The sequence below is a fragment of the Ornithorhynchus anatinus genome, chromosome X1 (genome assembly GCF_004115215.2).
Source record: "Ornithorhynchus anatinus isolate Pmale09 chromosome X1, mOrnAna1.pri.v4, whole genome shotgun sequence".
Taxonomy (NCBI): Eukaryota; Metazoa; Chordata; class Mammalia; order Monotremata; family Ornithorhynchidae; genus Ornithorhynchus; species Ornithorhynchus anatinus.
Genome location: NC_041749.1, coordinates 40280170 through 40297194, shown reverse-complemented (window position 1 = coordinate 40297194; position 17025 = coordinate 40280170). Strand labels below are relative to the sequence as shown.

General features: G+C 54.9%; 1 protein-coding gene across 7 annotated transcripts in view; it reads right to left on the bottom strand.

The window, feature by feature from the left end:
* SEPTIN8 (septin 8) overlaps window positions 1–15378 on the bottom strand; it is an 89022-nt gene extending 73644 nt beyond the window's left edge. For all 7 annotated transcript variants that reach the window (XM_007670282.3, XM_007670283.3, XM_007670284.3 and 4 more), the window contains exon 1: window positions 15211–15378. In XM_007670282.3, the coding sequence (XP_007668472.1) occupies window positions 15211–15258 (48 nt within the window). In that variant the 5' untranslated portion in view covers window positions 15259–15378. The remainder of the gene's footprint in view (window positions 1–15210) is intronic.
* Window positions 15379–17025: the final 1647 nt, after the last annotated feature.

Sequence of the window (17025 nt, the reverse complement as noted above, 5' to 3'; positions counted from 1 at the left end):
ACACCCAGGCCCCAGACGGGCAGCCAATTTCTCCAGGGATCCAGGCGAGTGTGCCCCTTAGGACCCAGAAACCTAGAAACCCAGAGAGGGCCAGCGGGGATGAAAGCACTCAACCAGCCCCACCAGAAGTGGGAAGGAAAGGTGGATGGGCCAGTTCCCCTTCCTGCTTGAATCAGGTGCTGCTGAGAGGTTTATATTGTACTCTCCCAAGTGCTAAGTACTGTACTCTGCACACAGTAAGCATTCAATAAATACAACTGATTGACTAAATAGGCTTTAGAATGTGATAGGCTATAAGTTTGTCATGGGCAGGGAACATGTCTACCGACTCTGTTATACTCTGAGTGCTTAGTACACTGTTTTGCACACAGAACTCAACAAATACCATTGATGGATTGACTGGAATGGTGAGCATAGGGGAGGCAGGCCAAAGGGGCTTAAGGGGCTCTAGTCAACTCAGATTTGGCCCAAGGATCCACAGGTGCTCATGCCCTGCTGCCAGGGTGGACACTGGTCTGGTTTTTAGTGGTCTGGTACCTGTCCAGGAGGGAGATGACCCCAGTGTCTTATGCCCAGCATCTTTATCACCCAGTCTCCCTCCACTTTGGTTCCTGCAACTGAGTTCCCTGGCTCAGAAGTGGTGCCCATGTTTTCAAGGGCCTGGGAGGGGGATGCAAGGTGAGGGAGTCAGGGTCCCGTCCAGAGAAAGGCTCTAGGTTCGATCAGATTTTGTCAAAAACTCCCATATCAGGTCTTTATGCTGTCCTGTGTGACCAGCACAATGCTTTTAGGATCATGTGAGTGTCCAGAATCTGCAGGTGCTGCCACCCCCTCTAGACTGTAAGCTTGCTGTGGGCAGGGAATATGTCTGTTTATAGTTATACTGTACTCTTCCAAGCGCTTAGTACGGTGCTCTGCACACAGTAAGCGCTCAATAAATATAACTGTATTTCAAATGAATGGTCATCCCCCGGGGGTGCCGGCCTTCAGCTGATCCACGTGCTAAATGGGTACTGGAGGTTCTTGGGCAAGGACAGAGGGTCCCCACCCCAGCGCCAGCCACTCTAAGTGGAAACCCTGACAACCTCCATTGGCGGCAAAGTCACGTCCTCCTTATCTGTCCACCATTTGCATAAATGCATCATGGTCCATACTCTCCACCACAAGGGCCTGATACATTGGGCAACTCCTCATGCAGAGGGCCGAGTCGCCCAGTCAGGAGGCAACCTTACCAGGAGTCCAAGGCACAATTCCCTCACCCCATCTTAGCCCAGGCACCCAAGTGTGGCGGCAGAGACGTCCGGAGGGCCGAACCAGCAAGGTCCCACATAGCCTGAGGCCTTCCATCCCATCCATGCTCCTCCTTCCCCGGCCTGGTAAACAACGTGTCCTCCCATGGGGCAGGGAGCATTTCTCTCTTTGGAAGTCGGGAGGCTTTCTGTGTCTGGAAGAGCCAGGTCCCCTAGGACCAGAGTTTGACCTCCCACCCTCAGCACCATCCTTCAGGAAAGCGTGTGACCGAGCTAGAGAGACAGGAGGTCTTGAGAGTTTTACTGGACGGTAACTACTTGGGACTGCATGGAAGGCAGCGTGGTCTGGTGGAAAAAGCATCCAATTGCAAGTCAGTCCCAGCTCTGCCACTGGCCTGCTGTGTGATTTTGGGTAAGTCACTTAACATCTCTGGGCCTCAATTCCCTCAGCTGGAAAACAGGGATCTGATACCAGCTTTCTCCATGTCTTTGACTGTGAGCTCTTAATGGGTCAGGAACTGCACCTGATCAGAAAGTCTTATATCAACTACAGGGTTTAGAATAGTGTTTGGCACAAAATAAGCGCTAAATACCGTGATAGTATTTATTAGTATTGCTCATTAGAGTTATAATTATTATTAGGGCAGCACTTTACCTTCTCCTCCCCTTCCTAGGTCCTGCTTTGTCCTGCCTCCCTGTCTCGCCAGCCCTGGAATGAAGGGTTGGGGCCAGGAAACTCAGGTGAAGAGAGACAGAGTGGTGAAAGCAGGGTTTCTGGTCCTCTGTGCATCAGAACCAGAGCCCCTCTGGGGCCGGGCAGGAACAGCAGCCTCGGCACAGGGTCCCCCGAAAATTGGGAAGAGAGTTAATTCCTTAATTAAACAGCCATCCCTGGAGAACAATGGCAGCTTCATCTGGGTAATTCAGCTGCCATCTGGGTAATTGCTGACTGTATTCTGTTCTATCAGAAGGGTCACTTTCACCAGTGCCGCCCTCTGAGGGGCTGGGCACTTTCACGATCCTGCAAGTCCAGTCGGACAGAGGTGATGAGAGGGCAAGCTCCCTCCCTGGCTGAGACTCACACTGTGGGAGTAGACAACCCCCAAAAAGGGGTTGTGGGGGCTGCTGAAGGGTCAGGGGAAGCCCACATGAAGCCCACATGGTATAGTGGATAGAGCACAGGCCTGAGAGTCAGAAGATCATGGTTCTAATCCCAGCTTTGCCACTTGTCTGCTGTGTGACCTCAGGCAAGTGGCTTCACTTCTCTGTGCCTCAGTTACCTCATCAGTAAAATGGGAATAGTGATTGGGAGCCCTATGTAGGGACAGGGACTGTCCAACCTGATTAACTTGTATCTACCCTAGGACTCAGAATAGTGCTTGGCACATACTAAGGGCTTAACAAGTACCATAATAATTATTATAATCACATGGCTCGCGGGTTGCCAATTCACTGTTCATTCATTCAATCATATTTATTGAGCAGTTACGGTGAGCAGAGCACTGTACAGAGCGCTTGGGAGAGTACAATATAACATTCCCTGCCCACAATGAGCTTCCAGTCTTGAGGGTACTCCCAGGGGTGGGTGGACCAGAGACCCCGAGAGAGAAAGAAAGAACCCTGGGCCACGGGGCACATCCCCCAGGGCCAAGCTGAAATGCGAGCCCGCTCTGCACACAGTAAATGCTATTATTATGACTACTGCCACTAGAATTCATTCATTCATTTAATCATATTTATTGAGTGCTTACTGTAGGCAGCGGACTGTACTAAGCCCTTGGGAGAGTACAATACAAACAATAAACAGACACATTTCCTGACCACAATGAGCCTACAGTCTAGAAGGGGAGACAGACATTAATATAAATAAATAAATTACGGATATCTATATAAGTGCTGTGGGACTTGAGAGGGGATGAATAAAGGGAGCAAGTCAGGGTGATGCAGAGGGGAGTGGAAGAGGAAAGGAGGGCTTAGTCAGGGAAGGCCTCTTGGAGGACATGTGCCCTTAATAAGGCTTTGAAGGGGGGATGGCGGGGGAAGAGTAACCGTCTGTCAGATAAGAGGAAGGAGGGTGTTCCAGGCCAGAGACAGGACGTGCACGAGGGGTTGGCGGTGAGATGGACGAGATTGAGGTACAGTGAGAGGGTTAGCATTAGAGGAGTGAAGTGTGGGGGCTGGGTTGTAGTAGGAGAGTAGAAAGAAGGTTGAAGGCAGGGCAGGGCTGGGTGAGCCCCAGGTAAGCCTCTGCTTTGGGCCAGCAGCCTGGTGTCCCTTGAGGGCGGACATCCTGACCCCTGAGGGCAGCCTGGGATGATGCTGCTCCCAGCCTTAGAAACCTGGACTCTCGGGGCTGCAGCAAAGTGCTCGATGGCTTTGATCACACTTGTGCCCACCAAGGGGCCCACCCTGAGCTGCTGCTCAAGAGCCCCACACCACCACCCCAGTCTCTGCCAACCCCCAGAGCCAGGCTCACCCTGCACCATCGCTCCCACACCTGCCACTGCCCCCAGAGCCAGATTTGCCCTCTAGCACCACCCCGTCCCTGCCACATCCCTAGAGACGGGCCCTCCCCGTACCACCTCCCCCAGGCCCCCAGAACCAGGGTGCCACTGCCCTTGTCCCTGCCACCCCCTGAGAACCAGGCCTGACCTGCACCCTGCCTGCCCATCCCTGTCCCTGCTACCCCCTCAGAGCCTGGCCCATCCTCTGCCACCAGTCCCGCTCAAACCAGGCCCTCCCTCTGCCACCACTCCCATTCCTGCCACCCCCAAAGGGTTAGGAGTGCCCTCAATTGTCACCCTCATCCCTGCTACCCCTCCAGAACGAGGCCACCCTGCACGATCACCCCCATCCCTGCCACCAGTTCACCGCCAGATCCACCCTCTGCCACCGCCCCCACCCTGCTACTCCCCCAGAGTCAGACTCACCCTGTGCCATCATCCCCATCCCTGCCAGCCCCTGAATCAGGCCTGCCCTGCACCCCCCCAGAACCACACCCACCCTGCCCCACCACCCACAGAACCAGGCCCACCCTGCACCATCACCCACGTCCCTGCCACCTGCCCCTGAACCAGGGCATCCCTGCACCACCGCCCCTAGAGCCACACCCTCCCTGCATCATCTCCCTTGTCCCAGCCACCCCCGGGGAACAAGACTCGCTCTGCACCGCCGCCCCCAGAACCAAGCCTGCCTTACATCACCACCTCCGTCCCTGCCACCCTCCTGAATTAGACCAAACCTACGCTGCCTCCCCCTGAACCAGGTTCACCGTGCACCACCGCCCCCCTGAACGAGATCAGCCCAGCACCACCCCCACCCCCAACCCTGCCACCCCCCTGAACCAGGCCCACCCTCAGTCATCACTCCCAGAACCAGGCCTGCCCTGCACCCGCTGCCGCCAGCAGGACTGTGTTTCCCAGCGTTGAGCCCCACACAACCTCTGAGAACGCAGACCCGGGGAGACTGGGAGAGCAAAAATGAAAGCCATTTCCTCCCGCGGTGACCTTGAGAGATGAGAAAGTTTAGGCATTTCAGCTGCAGAATTCCTTCCCTCCCATGGATTTTTTTCAGCCCAGAAAATGTTGGCGGCTTCAACATCCCTTCTCATCCCTCACTCTCAGTTTTAGGCAAGTTCCTCCTGGCTGCCAGGCGGATCATTTACCCTCCCCAGCCCCCTACCCCAAGACCCTGGGCGGGGGAGGGACTGGGCTACCAGACTCTGTGCCTTGAGGTCCCAGAGGCAAGGAATCTTGCTCCGGAGGGGAGGAGGGGAAGAAGGAGGTGGAGTGAGAGGCCAGATTGGGCCAGACCTCAGTTTGGGAGCCTCCGGTGGCAATTTAAAGACAGAATTGGCGTTTTTTCAGAAACCACGCCCTGAGTCGTCCTATGTGATCCTCCAGCTGCTCTGCTCTAACGAGCTGGATATTAGCCACAGAGACTATTTGTTTTAGTTACTACTTAAAATAAACACAGCTAATTCCCCATATGTTTCAAGAATCCAATGCCTGTTCACCATAAGCATCATCACTTAATGTTTTTTAGGGGGGGAGGGGGAGGCAACAGGGTACAGGGAGGCGAGGGGGCGGCTGTTGTCACATCTCTGAGTCTGTCCAGTTCCCGGAAGCCAAGGGCTCGGGGCTGACTGGGAGCCCGGGCCCCTCAAGACAGAGGCTGGCCCACCTCTCCACCTCTCAGGACCGGGGAAAGAGCTTGGGGCAGCCATCCAACAGATCACTGGTCAGATCCACCAGCGGCAGGCTACTACTGCTGCTGATGTCCGGCCTACTGACCAATGCGTGGGGGTGGGGGAACAGCGTGGCCTAGAGAAGTAACATGGCTCACTGGATAGAGCACGGGCCTGGGAGCCTGAAGGACCTGGGTTCTATTCCCAGCTCCGCCATTCGTCCACTGAATGACCTTGGGTAAATCCTTTCACTTCTCTGAACCTCAGTTACCTCATCCGTAAAACGGCAATTAAAACGGTGAGCCCTTGGTGGGGCGGGGACCGTGCCCAACCCGATTTGATGTATCCACACCAGTGCTTAGTACAGTGCCTTTACATAGTAAGCGCTTAACAAACACTACCATTAGTATTATTATTATTAACCTCAAATCCTGGGAACTAAAAGCCCCACAAACCAGTCGGAAGAGGTTTTGCATCACGCCCGTTCCCTCCCCCAGACAGAGTCCTAGCAGAGGTTCCCCTAACCCCACCCATCTTCTCCACTCCTAGCGTTACCTGGGGCATCAGTACATGGCCCTAGTGGAAAGGTGAGAGAGAGCTCTGAACTCCCTAACCCGGCCATTCCTGCAGGAAGAGGTAGGATTTCTGCTGCCATGATCCAGGGGAGACAGACCAACTGAGCAGATGGTCTGAGGAAAGAGACTGAAGGATCCTAGGAAGTGAAAAGCAAGGCTGGGAAAGTAGCCAAGGCACTGACAGCCCCCTCACGAGCCGGCATCCTCTTTCCTCTTCCCGAGCTGATTTTTCCACAAATGCAGTGGGCCGCAGGTAGGGCAAGAGGGCAGGTGGGGCAGGGGCAGGACTCGGGGGAGCAGAAAGGAGAGGAGGGGGAAAGCAGAAAAGGGAAGAATGAGCACATTTCCTCCAACCCTTCAGGGTTCTCCTCAAGGAAGCTGATGAGTGCAGAGCAACTAGGCAGCAGGCTTTTTCCTCAGCCTCTCTTCGGGGCCAGAGCACAACATCCAAGCCCATCTTCCTTAGGATGTGCAGGCCTGACACTGTGGGCTGCTGGGCCCCAAGAGGCTGCAGTATGGATTTCCCAGGCTTCCAAGTTCCCCAGGGAATGGTACTTCTAGACTTAGGGACTTGAGATTGGGAAGGGTGGGATCTGGGCAGCCTGTCTGCTGTGGGTCACGGGAGCTATGAAAGATCAATAGAGCCCAAAATGGTAATTCAGCATCCCTGCCGAGCCTGCCCAGAAACTGGGACTAGAAAGTGTGGGGAGCGGGGCAGATCTAGAAGAATCCCAGAGCGCGTGGCAGCCTGCGGGGTCCATTTGACCTGAGGTGAAGAGGAGGCACTACAAGTACCTCAGAAGGACCAGCCCCTCAGACTGGGTTAGAGGCCCAGGAACTTCACTGAAACAGGACCTTATAGGAGCGGCAGCAAAAATGGCGGAAGTGGCTGCAGCAGGAAAGACCAGTCTGGGAGATCAGTTAGGGCCAAAGTAGAAGAGGAAACTTTCAGACACTCCCCCTGGGGCTTTCTCCCTATTTAACCTCGACTTTGCCCATTCTCATCCCCTCTGGGATGCTGTCTGAGCACTTTGTCTCCCCTGTTGTCAGCCGGACTCTCCCTCTTCTTCTGACTGGATAGCCCAGGCTTATGGCTAAGGGGAGACTCCAGCATTACATCCCTGTATCCCCCTCCGGCTCCTTCCCTGATCATCCAACATTCTCCGGCTCAAATTCCCTGGGGTGGGATATGGGGCAGGGACACACCTGGAAGGGGATGAGATGGACACACCTGGAAGGAGATGAGATGTAAGGATAGTGACTGCATCCCATCTCTCCTGGCGGTTGTTCCAGCCCTCAAGGCCTGGCGCCACATACCCACACCCACACACACCACACACAGAGACAAGCACAATGCTTTCTCCTACCTTTGAACTAGGCTTTCCTTGACAGGAAAGGGCCACGGAAGTTGTGAGGGTACCACCGCTCATGGGAGGGGGCCAGTCAAGGGGGCCCTGACCATTGGTGTCCACTTCCTTGCAATAATGGGGAAGTTAGGCAGGGATGTCCCCCCACAGCTTTTATGAGCCAGGCTCACTCACCCTGAATCTCTGGCGAGATATGAGAGTTCCCGATCAACTCTGAAAAGGTCCCAAATGGTGGCTTTCTTGGCCTCTTAGCTCTTAGACTCCGGGATCACTAGATTGTAAGATCCTTGCAGGCAGCAATTGTGTCTACCAACCCTACTGTATTGTGTTTGCCCAAGTTTAGTAAGGTGTTCTGCAGACATTATGCACTCAATAAATACCACCGACTGACTGTCCCCTCCCAGTGCCCCTGGGAAGCAGCATGGCCTAGTGGATAGGGCCCAGGCCTGGGAGTCAGAAGAACCTGAGTTCTAATCCTGGCTTTGGCACTTGTCTGTTATGTGACCTTGGGCAAATCACTTCACTTCTCTGTGCCTCAGTTACCTCATCTGTAAAATGGGGGTGACTACTGTGAGCCCCACGTAGGAGAGGAACTGTGTCCAACCCCATTACCTTGTATCTACCCCAGCACTTAGTACAGTGCCTGGGATAGAGTAAGTGCTTAACATTTACCCCTCTTATTATTCCTTCCTGAAGTTCCCATCCCTGGTCTCACAGTAAAAAATTAGGACCTCCTGCCTCCCAGGTCGGTGCTGGTGCTCACCTGAAATTCAGCTCCCTTAGGTGCAGTCAGGCCCAGACAGGGCCTATGCACAGCCAAATGGAAAGCTGACAATCGTACAGACACTGATCTCATTTAGACAACCAATGTGGCTAACCTTGCCCTCTAAGTGCACTTTGGGGCCGAATTATCCAGTTCAACATCCTAGGACATAGAAAATGACATAGAAAAGCAGCAGGGTTTCGTGGAAACAGCACAGGCCTGAGAATCAGAGGACTTGTATTCTAATCCCAATTCTGCCACATGTCTGCTGGGTGGCTTTGGGCAAGTCATTTAATTTCTCTGTGCCTCAATTTCCTCATCCATAAAATGAGGATTCAATGTCTGTTCTCCTACTTAGATTGTGAGCCCCATATGGAACAGGGATTGGGTCCAACCTGATTGAGTCTTAGAACAGTGCTTGGCACACAGTAAGCACTTAAATACCATAGAGACGACAAAAATAATAATAATAATCTACCCTTCACTGGGCCCTAGGTGGGAATGGGGCTTTACTGAACTCGGCCCAAGAAAAATCTAAAATGGCCCTCGGGATCCCACAGCTATCTCAAGGACAATCACTGAAGTGGTCAGGGAATGTCCAGACCAGAAAACAGTCTCTCATCCAATGAAGAAGGGCCTTGAAAGGGCAACGGAGACAGACCCCTGGGCAGGAGCCTGGGGGCCAGAAGCTTTCCACAGGACAGGATTGCTTTTCTGTGGCAAGACAGTATGTGTGAAAGGGGGGAAATCAAAACCAGGCCTGTGACTTCTGGCAGGACAGACTAACGAGCTTCCTGTCTCCAACAGTGCTCCCGTCATTATATTATAGAGCACCCCCACACACACACCCCTACCTCCTTCCATCCCACTCGGTTCAGTCCCAGAAAAATCACTCTGATCGTTGAGTCCTATCCAGAGCCAGAAGGGATAGGGCCCTGGCCACCGGCCCGGGGCAGCCCATGTGGACCCAACACTCGGGTTGTACTGAGAAGCAGCATGGCCTAGTGGATAGAGCACAGACCTGGGAGCCAGAACGTTGTGGGTTCTAATCCTGGCTCTACCACTAGTCTGCTGTGTGACCTTGGGCAAGTCACTTTACCTCCCTCATTTACCTCATCTATAAAATGGGGATTTAGACAGTGAGCCCCATGTAGGACATGAACTGTGTCCAACCCGATTTGCTTGTATCCACTCAGTGCTTAGTACGATGCCTGGCATATAGTAAGCGCTTAACAAATGCCACAGTTATCTACCCCAGCACTTAGAACAGTGACTGGTGCATAGTAAGCGCTTAAAAAAAACCATAAAAAACTCCGCTAAAATGTGGGTCCCACCCCCCGGCAACCCCCTTCCCTCTCCCTGCCCTTCCGGAAGTCAGGTCAGACCTGGATGAAAGAAGGACAATCAGCCTGAGTAGGGGGCCACCCTTTATCTGCTCAACCCAGACTCCGTCTGAGATGGGCCCCTTGCATCTGGCTCAATCAGGGTTTCACAGCCCAGGCAGGAAACAGTACAGACTGGCAGGGGTGGCTTAAACCGTTGAGCTGCTGAATTCTAGTGGCCAATACTTTTAGGTTTGTCTTCACTGTTAGAGTGCAAACTCCTTGTGGGCAAGAGGATATGTCTCTTCTTTACTCTGTACTTGTCAAGGTCTTAGTACGGGGTGCTTCACCAGGTGGGCATTCAGTAAATGCTATTACAACTATTTCTAGTACAGTTAATTGGTGCTTGGTGCAGGAGGTATAGTGACTTGTCAGAGACTTAGAGGAGCCCTCAGGCACATCTCAGTAATAATGATAATAATAATAATAATTGTGGTATTTCTTAAGTGCTTATTATGTTCCAGGCACTATACTAAGCACTGGAGTAGATATAATGTAATGAGTTCAGATAACCAGCAGTCAGAAAAGCTGGCCCAGTCTAGCCTCTCCTAGCCTGGCATGGCACAGTCTGAACTGGCCTAGCCCGGTCCAGCCTAGCCCGGCCAGGCCTAGCCTAACCTGACGTAACTACAGGGCAGAGAGGAAACTTGCCACCCCCAGGCAGTCCTGCCCAAGCAGCCCCCAAAGCAGGAAGAGCTGGGGAGTCCCAGATCGCTCCCCAGTTGTCAAGGGCTCCAGTACAATGGCCCATTTTCGGGGGGGATGGGGGAGACCCAGGGGTAAGAAAGCTAGTCCTCGCAAATGAAGCTCTTTAACCCCGGCCAAGGGTGCAAATAAAATCACCTTTACTAGGATGAAGGATGCTCACCGGTACCTCTCAAAGCATCTTACAAACATCAATTAACGTTTAGAATGAGACTTCTTGGCTTGTGTGGTTACCCCCATTTTACAGGAAAGTAAAACTGAGATGGGGAGGCCAAAATGATTTTCCCAGGGCGGGTCAGTCTCAGAGGGTGGAAGGAACCCAAACTTGTAATTTCCGGCCTAACCTTCTCACTCCCACTCCAAAACTTCGGTTTCCGAAATACATGACCGTATGGCTTAGAAACCAAGATGAGGGGTTTTCTGTCTCCTTTTAGCACTAAAAAACAAAGGCCTGCCTTCAAACGGGAATCTGAGCCAAAGCACTCCAGCACTCTTGCAGTTGAAAACATTGCATTCCCTCCTCTCTCCTCACAAGTGCTAGGAACGGGGCCCAAGCCTAGCACAGAGAGTGCTGGAGAATGAGCAGAAACAAGGCCTCTGTTCTCTTCGCCTTTCCCCTGAGTGTCTCCCCCTCCTCCGCAGGGTCTCGGACTGTCAAGGCCAGCTCTGCTAGGTCTCTCCGGCCTTTCAGGTCTCACTTCCTCAGGCGGCGTCTCTGCCCACCTCCTGAAAACTAGCGAATCCCCAAAAAGGAATGTCAGTTTAGGAAAATGGCGAATGGCAGAGCAAAATCTGTTCCAGGCTTCCTAGGATTTGGCCCTCACACCTTTTGGTACGGCCCTGGCATCTGCCACCATAACCCTGGCACTTGAGGGCTCGGCCCCGGCACCTGTGGGCAGAACTCCGGCACCTATTGTCCCAAAGCTGGAAGGAAAATGGGCCTCCCAGCTCCGTCTGCTGTTCAAATCCTCCCCTCCATCACTTCCCTCCGCCTCAGTTCCCCCCTACCCAAGGGGAGCAGGATCAGTTGACGGAGTCCTGGCACCTCTTCCGGGACAAACTAAGCATGGGGAAAGGTAGATGGAGGAGTGATTTACAGAGTTGGGAGATGAGTCCCAGGCCAACAAAAGAATGGGGAAAAGTGAGTAATGAGATGAATAGGTTTTCCTTTCTAAAACATATTTTGTGGGGGTCATCTCAAAATCAAAGTGGATGGCTTCAGAACAACACAGTAGATTTTATAAAAGTGTTCTCTCTAAATTAGTTCACTGAAGACATCCAGAGATTATGTGGAAAGAGAGGATCAGTAGGTTCAAGAAGGGGTGAGATAGGTTTGTGGGCTGAAGGTCCAGGGTGGACTATTTGAAGGAAAAGTCAGGGAGATTAGAGGGTATGATCCTAATAAAAATAATAATAATTGTGGCATTTGTTAAGCATTTACTATGTACCAAGAACCCTACTACAAGATAATCAGGTTCCACGCAGGAGGCTCACATTCTAAGTAGGAGGAAGAACAGGAAACGAATCCCCATTCTGCAGATGAGTGAACTGAGACACAGGGAAGTTAAGAGCCCTTCTCAAGGTCACCCAGCAGACAAACGGTGGATCCGGGATTAGAACCCAGGTCCTCTGACTCCCAGGTCCGTGCTCTTTCCACGTGGCCACACTGCTTCAGAGGAGTTTCAGGAGGACAACTATTACATTATTCTTACAAGTATCCCTTCAAGCCGCTGGGGGAGGAAGAAAGCCGGGCCGGATTAGGCCATCGCTTTCCCCTAGAATGGCCTTGTTTATGTTCTTGCTAGGCAGTTGAGCTATTTACCTACAGGGTGGTTCAGTTAAAACAAGCTCCGCTTAATGGGTCAGGCAGCTTGGGAACCAGATCTGGACTTGTCAGTAAATTGCTGTGTGACCTTGGGCAAGTCAATTAACCTCTCTGTGCTTCCATTTCTTCATCTGTCAAATGGGGATAATAATCCCTGCCTCTCCTCACCACGAAAGTATGAAGAATATCTGTGCCACCCGGAGTGGGTAATGCCCCACCAAGTCCTGCTCCTCCTCTTCAGCTCCGCGTCAGGTACCCGAGCACACCTTGCCAGGCCGGCTAGTCGTGAGGTCACTGATTCTGAGCTGGGATCATGCTGCCCAGCAGTTCATCACTGAATGAATGAAGAGGTTGCAGAGAGAGCGAGTCCCTTCACCCCTCTGTGCCTCAGTTGCACGGCATAGTGGATAGAGCATGGGCCTAGGACTCAAAAGGTTCTAATCCTGGCTCTAACATTTGCCTGCTGTGTGACCTTGGGGAAGTCACTTCTCTGTGCCTGTTACCTCAACTGTAAAATTGGGATTAAGACTGTGAGCCCCATACGGGACATGGGCTATGTCCAACATGATTAGCTTGTATCTACCCCAGCGCTTAGGACAGTACCTCACAGAATAAGCACTTGAAAAATACGGCAAAAAAAAAAGTAATGACAGCGCGGGAAACATAGCAACGCCTCTGAGTCCTGCCCCTGCTCATGTCACATGGAGCACAGGGGGTTCTTCAGAGTCCCCACGAACTCACTCAGGCGGGCACCCCAGGACCTGGACCTGAACCGGGCAGCCCATGGCCCAAGCTCAGAAGGTGTTGGGAAAATCTATCTCCCTACTTCCAAATCTCACTAATCTTTACCCCACTCCTACTCCCTCAGAGTCCTCTGAACCCCCATTCCCACAACTCTGGGCATCTTTGCTTAAAGGAGATTCCCCCCTGCCATCCTGCACTCTCTGCCTCAGCCTGTTGGGGGAAGTACGGAGGAAGACAACACTGGTGTCCCACAGAGGCTCCCACTTGGAGGGCTCCCTGGAGGGGGTGGCTGAGCTGCAGCTGCAGGACTTTTGCATTTGCGGGCACAAGCACGGCCCTTCCAAGAGTCTGCCTGTGGAATCTCTGGGTTTGTCACTCAATTAATAAATCAGTGGTATTTGTTGAGCACTTACTGTGTGCAGAGCACCGTACTAAGAGCTTGAGAGAGTACAACAGAATTAGCAGACAGTCCCTGACCATAACGAGCTTCATCCTACTCCAGAACACCAGGATGGGTCCAGCTGGGCTGGGAGTGAGTCCAGGAGCGAGCCTCAGGTGGACGGTCCACTTGACCCCAGCAATCAATGACCCATTCTCCTTTACCACCAAGGATGGTGGAGGCGAACTCGGGTAGGAGAGGTCAGGAGGAGCCACCTCGTGTCACAGAAAGCAGTTTCTCTCTCGGGGAAGAGCATAAGCCATCAGAAGTGCTGGCCAGCAGGGAGAGGGTCCAGGAGGCCCGCTGGAAGCTGGGCAGCCCGAGGACCGGCAGGTGGTCCAACCAACCCTGATGGCCTCAATTCTCTGCACTCCTGGCCCCCCGGGGCCTTATTGAGCTGTCAAGCTGGGGATCGGCTGACTCACAGCTGAGCGTCTGCTCTGGCAAGGGGTGGCACGGCTCGACCCGGAGGGGAAGGTGTGTACGAGGCTGGGGATGGAGAGAGGGCGGCTTATTAGAGGCCGGCTCTGCGGGGAAGCCACCCCGGGACGGGTCTGTCATTAAGTCCTCTCACGACAACTAGGGCGTGCTGGCCCTGGCCCCGCCGGGCAAGGCCCATGTCCCCACCGGGCTCCCCACCGGGCTCCGGAGAAGGTCCTGGCATTTTAACCCGGGCAGGCCTCCTGCTGAGCAAAGGACACCAAGGTCTCAAGGCTCCACAGGACTCCCCCGCCCAACCCTGAGGGAGGTTTCTCCCGGGACCAGGGCCTGGGAATCCCCGGGCACGACCGCCCCGCTCCTGCCCATCTGCACTGCCAAGAGAAATGGCAGCAGGGAGGCCGAGGGGATGCTGCCGTTGCCCCTCACTGATGCCGACGGGCTCTGCGGGAATTAAATTGAAATTCGCTAGAGCTTCGCCCTTGGGAATCCCTCCCCGAACGCATGGAAAATCCGGCTCCGGCTCTGCAGGGGTTGACTTGCCTAAGCCAGCCCTTCCTCGCAAACCTCTAGGGCCGGCACTAAGCAGACAGATTTCCTCCAGGCCCACCGTACCCACACGGAGATCACCGTCACCACCACCACCGGGCAACCCTCCCACTGAACAGACTGACCCCGGCCCGGTCCCCACACCGGCCGAGCCCTGTCTGGGACCCCGAGTGGAGGCGCTGGGACTTGGGCAAGGGCAAGGTTGGAGCCACCTGTGCGAGGCCGGTCACCGGTGACCGTTTGCTTGCCGTCCGGTCTGTGTTTAACCAAGCTCCGATCTGTTGACGGCACCCACCCACCCACCCACCCACGCTCCGCCCTCCGGCTGGCACCTCTTTGGGGATCCCTTCTCTGCAGATGTGACCTTAGAGGGGAGGGCCGAGCCCCTTCCCCAGGCTAGAAGCCAAGGGGGGGACCGACCGGCTGTCATCGTGGCCCCGGCTGGAGCCTCCCCCGGCCCATATCTGGCCCGAGCAGATGCCCGACGAGCCCCCGCGCTGGTCCCGAACCGGGGCCGGGGTCGGTCCACCCTCTGGGTGCCCTGCGGAGGCGGTGCCCCCCGTGCCCGGACTGCTGCCGGTCCTGGTGGTGGCGGTCACCGTCGCCCTGCGGAGCCCGGGATGGGCCGGGGGGGGGGGGGGAGGGGGTAATCAAACGGCGGGTTATTGGGGGCGAAGGGTGGGCGCGGTGTGGGGCCCCGGGCTTGGCCAAGGGCCCCCGCCCCGAGGCTTGTCCCGAGCCAAGACGGGGCGGAGGCCGCGCCGTCCCCGGGTGGGGAGGGGGCGGCCAGGCGGCGTCCCGGCCCTGCTGCTGGTCCTGGTCCTGGTCCCGGTCCCGGCCGCTCTTCGGAGGAGCCCCGGCGGACAGCGGCGCTCACGGTCCCGCCCGCCCCCTCCCCACTCTTTCCGGAGCCGTCCCGCTTCCAGCTCCAGCCCCGACCCCCGCAGGCACACGACCCCGTCCGCCCCCCGGGCCCCCCCGGCTTACCGAGAAGCGGTCCAGCTCGGTGGAGGCCGTGGAGGCCGTGGAGGCCATGGCTCCGGGCTGCGGCGGGGCCGGGGGAAAACGAGGAGGAGCCTTGCTCCCGGGCGCGCTCTTCCCCCTGGAATGCTGCAGCTCAATGATTCCAATATGGCCACTTCCTGGAAACTCCCCTCTGCGGCCGGGGAGACCCAGGACCCCTCCCCCCCAGTCTGCCCTCCCTCCCTCCTTCCCTCCCTCCTTCTTTCCCTCCTTCTTTCCCCCCTCCTCCTCCGGGCCGCTGAGCCTCCCTCCCACCCACCCCCGGCCCCCGGATTTGGGCACCTGCGCGCTCCCCGCCTGCGCTCGGACAAAGGTCCCCTTTCATTCATTCGATCGTATTTAGGGAGCGCTTACTGGGTGCCCAGCACTGTGCTAAGCGCTGCGGACGGGACGAGAAAGCAATAGAGACGATCCCCGCCCACGATGGGTTTACAGTCTGGGAGGGTGGGGCAGAGACCCCCTCCCCTCCACTCCATTCATTCACCCATTCGATCGTATTTACTGAGCGCTTACTGGGTGTCCAGCACTGTGCTAAGCGCTTTGGACAGTACGCTTCGGCAATAGAGACGATCCCCGCCCACGACGGGTTTACAGTCGGGGGTGGGGCGGACCCTCTCCCCTCCATTTATTCACTCATTCGATCGTATTTAGGGAGCGCTTACTGGGTGCCCAGCACTGAGCTGAGCGCTTCGGACAGTAAGCGCTTAACAAACACCACTATTATTATTATTACTACTACTACTATGATACAGCAATAAAGAGAGACAATCCCTGCCCACGACGGACTTACAGTCTGGAGGGGGGTGGGGAAGGGAGACAGACTCCCACCCCTCCATTTATTCACTCATTCAGTCCTATTTAGCGAGAGCTTAGTGTGTGCAGAGCACTGTACTAAGCGCTTGGGAAAGTACAACACAGCACTAGAGACAATCCGTACCCACAACAAGCTCACAGTGTAGGGGGGCGAGGGGGAGGCAGACATCAATTCAAGTAAATAGGCAGCAATATAAATAAATATAATGACATTTCTATACATAAGTGGGGTGGGGTGGGGAGGTGGGTGGGAAGAGCAAAGGGAGCGTGTCAGGAATGCAAAGAAGAAGGGTAGGACACCTCATGGGCGGTGTCCCCCCTCCAACCCGTGAGAAGATACTATTAAAAATGATTATTATTGTGGTACTTGTTAAGGGCCTATATTGTGCTAAGCACTGTTCTAAGCACTGGGGTAGATACAAGGTCATCAGGTTGTCCCATGTGGGGCTCACGGTCTTAATCCCTATTTTCCAGATGAGGTAACTGAGGCACAGAGAAGTTCAGTAGCTTGCCCAAGGTCACACCGCAGACAAGGGGTGGAGCCGGGTTTAGAACCCAGGTCCTCTGACTCCCAAACCCGTGCTCTTTCCACTAAGGGTCACTAAGGGAACACTCAGGGTCCCCTTCCCCAATATCTATCATTCCTTCCCCCCTCCCCGAGGAGTCCCCATCCCTCCCCTCACCATGGCAGTCCTCTGAGATGACCCCTCCCCATGGCCCCCATTGGATGGACAGGGCTGGGCTGGGGATTGGACTGGGGCGGGGGCTAAAGGGCTGAGGCCCAGGCTGGGGGCTGGGGCCTGAAAGTGGAGGCTGGCACTGGGGCTGAGGGTCCTAGGCCCCAGACTGGGGTGTGGAGCATGGCGAGGGTAATAATAATTACGGTATCTGTTAAATGCTTACTCTGTGCCAAGCACTGTTCTAAGCACTGGGGTAGATACAAGGTCATCAGGTTGTCCCACGTGG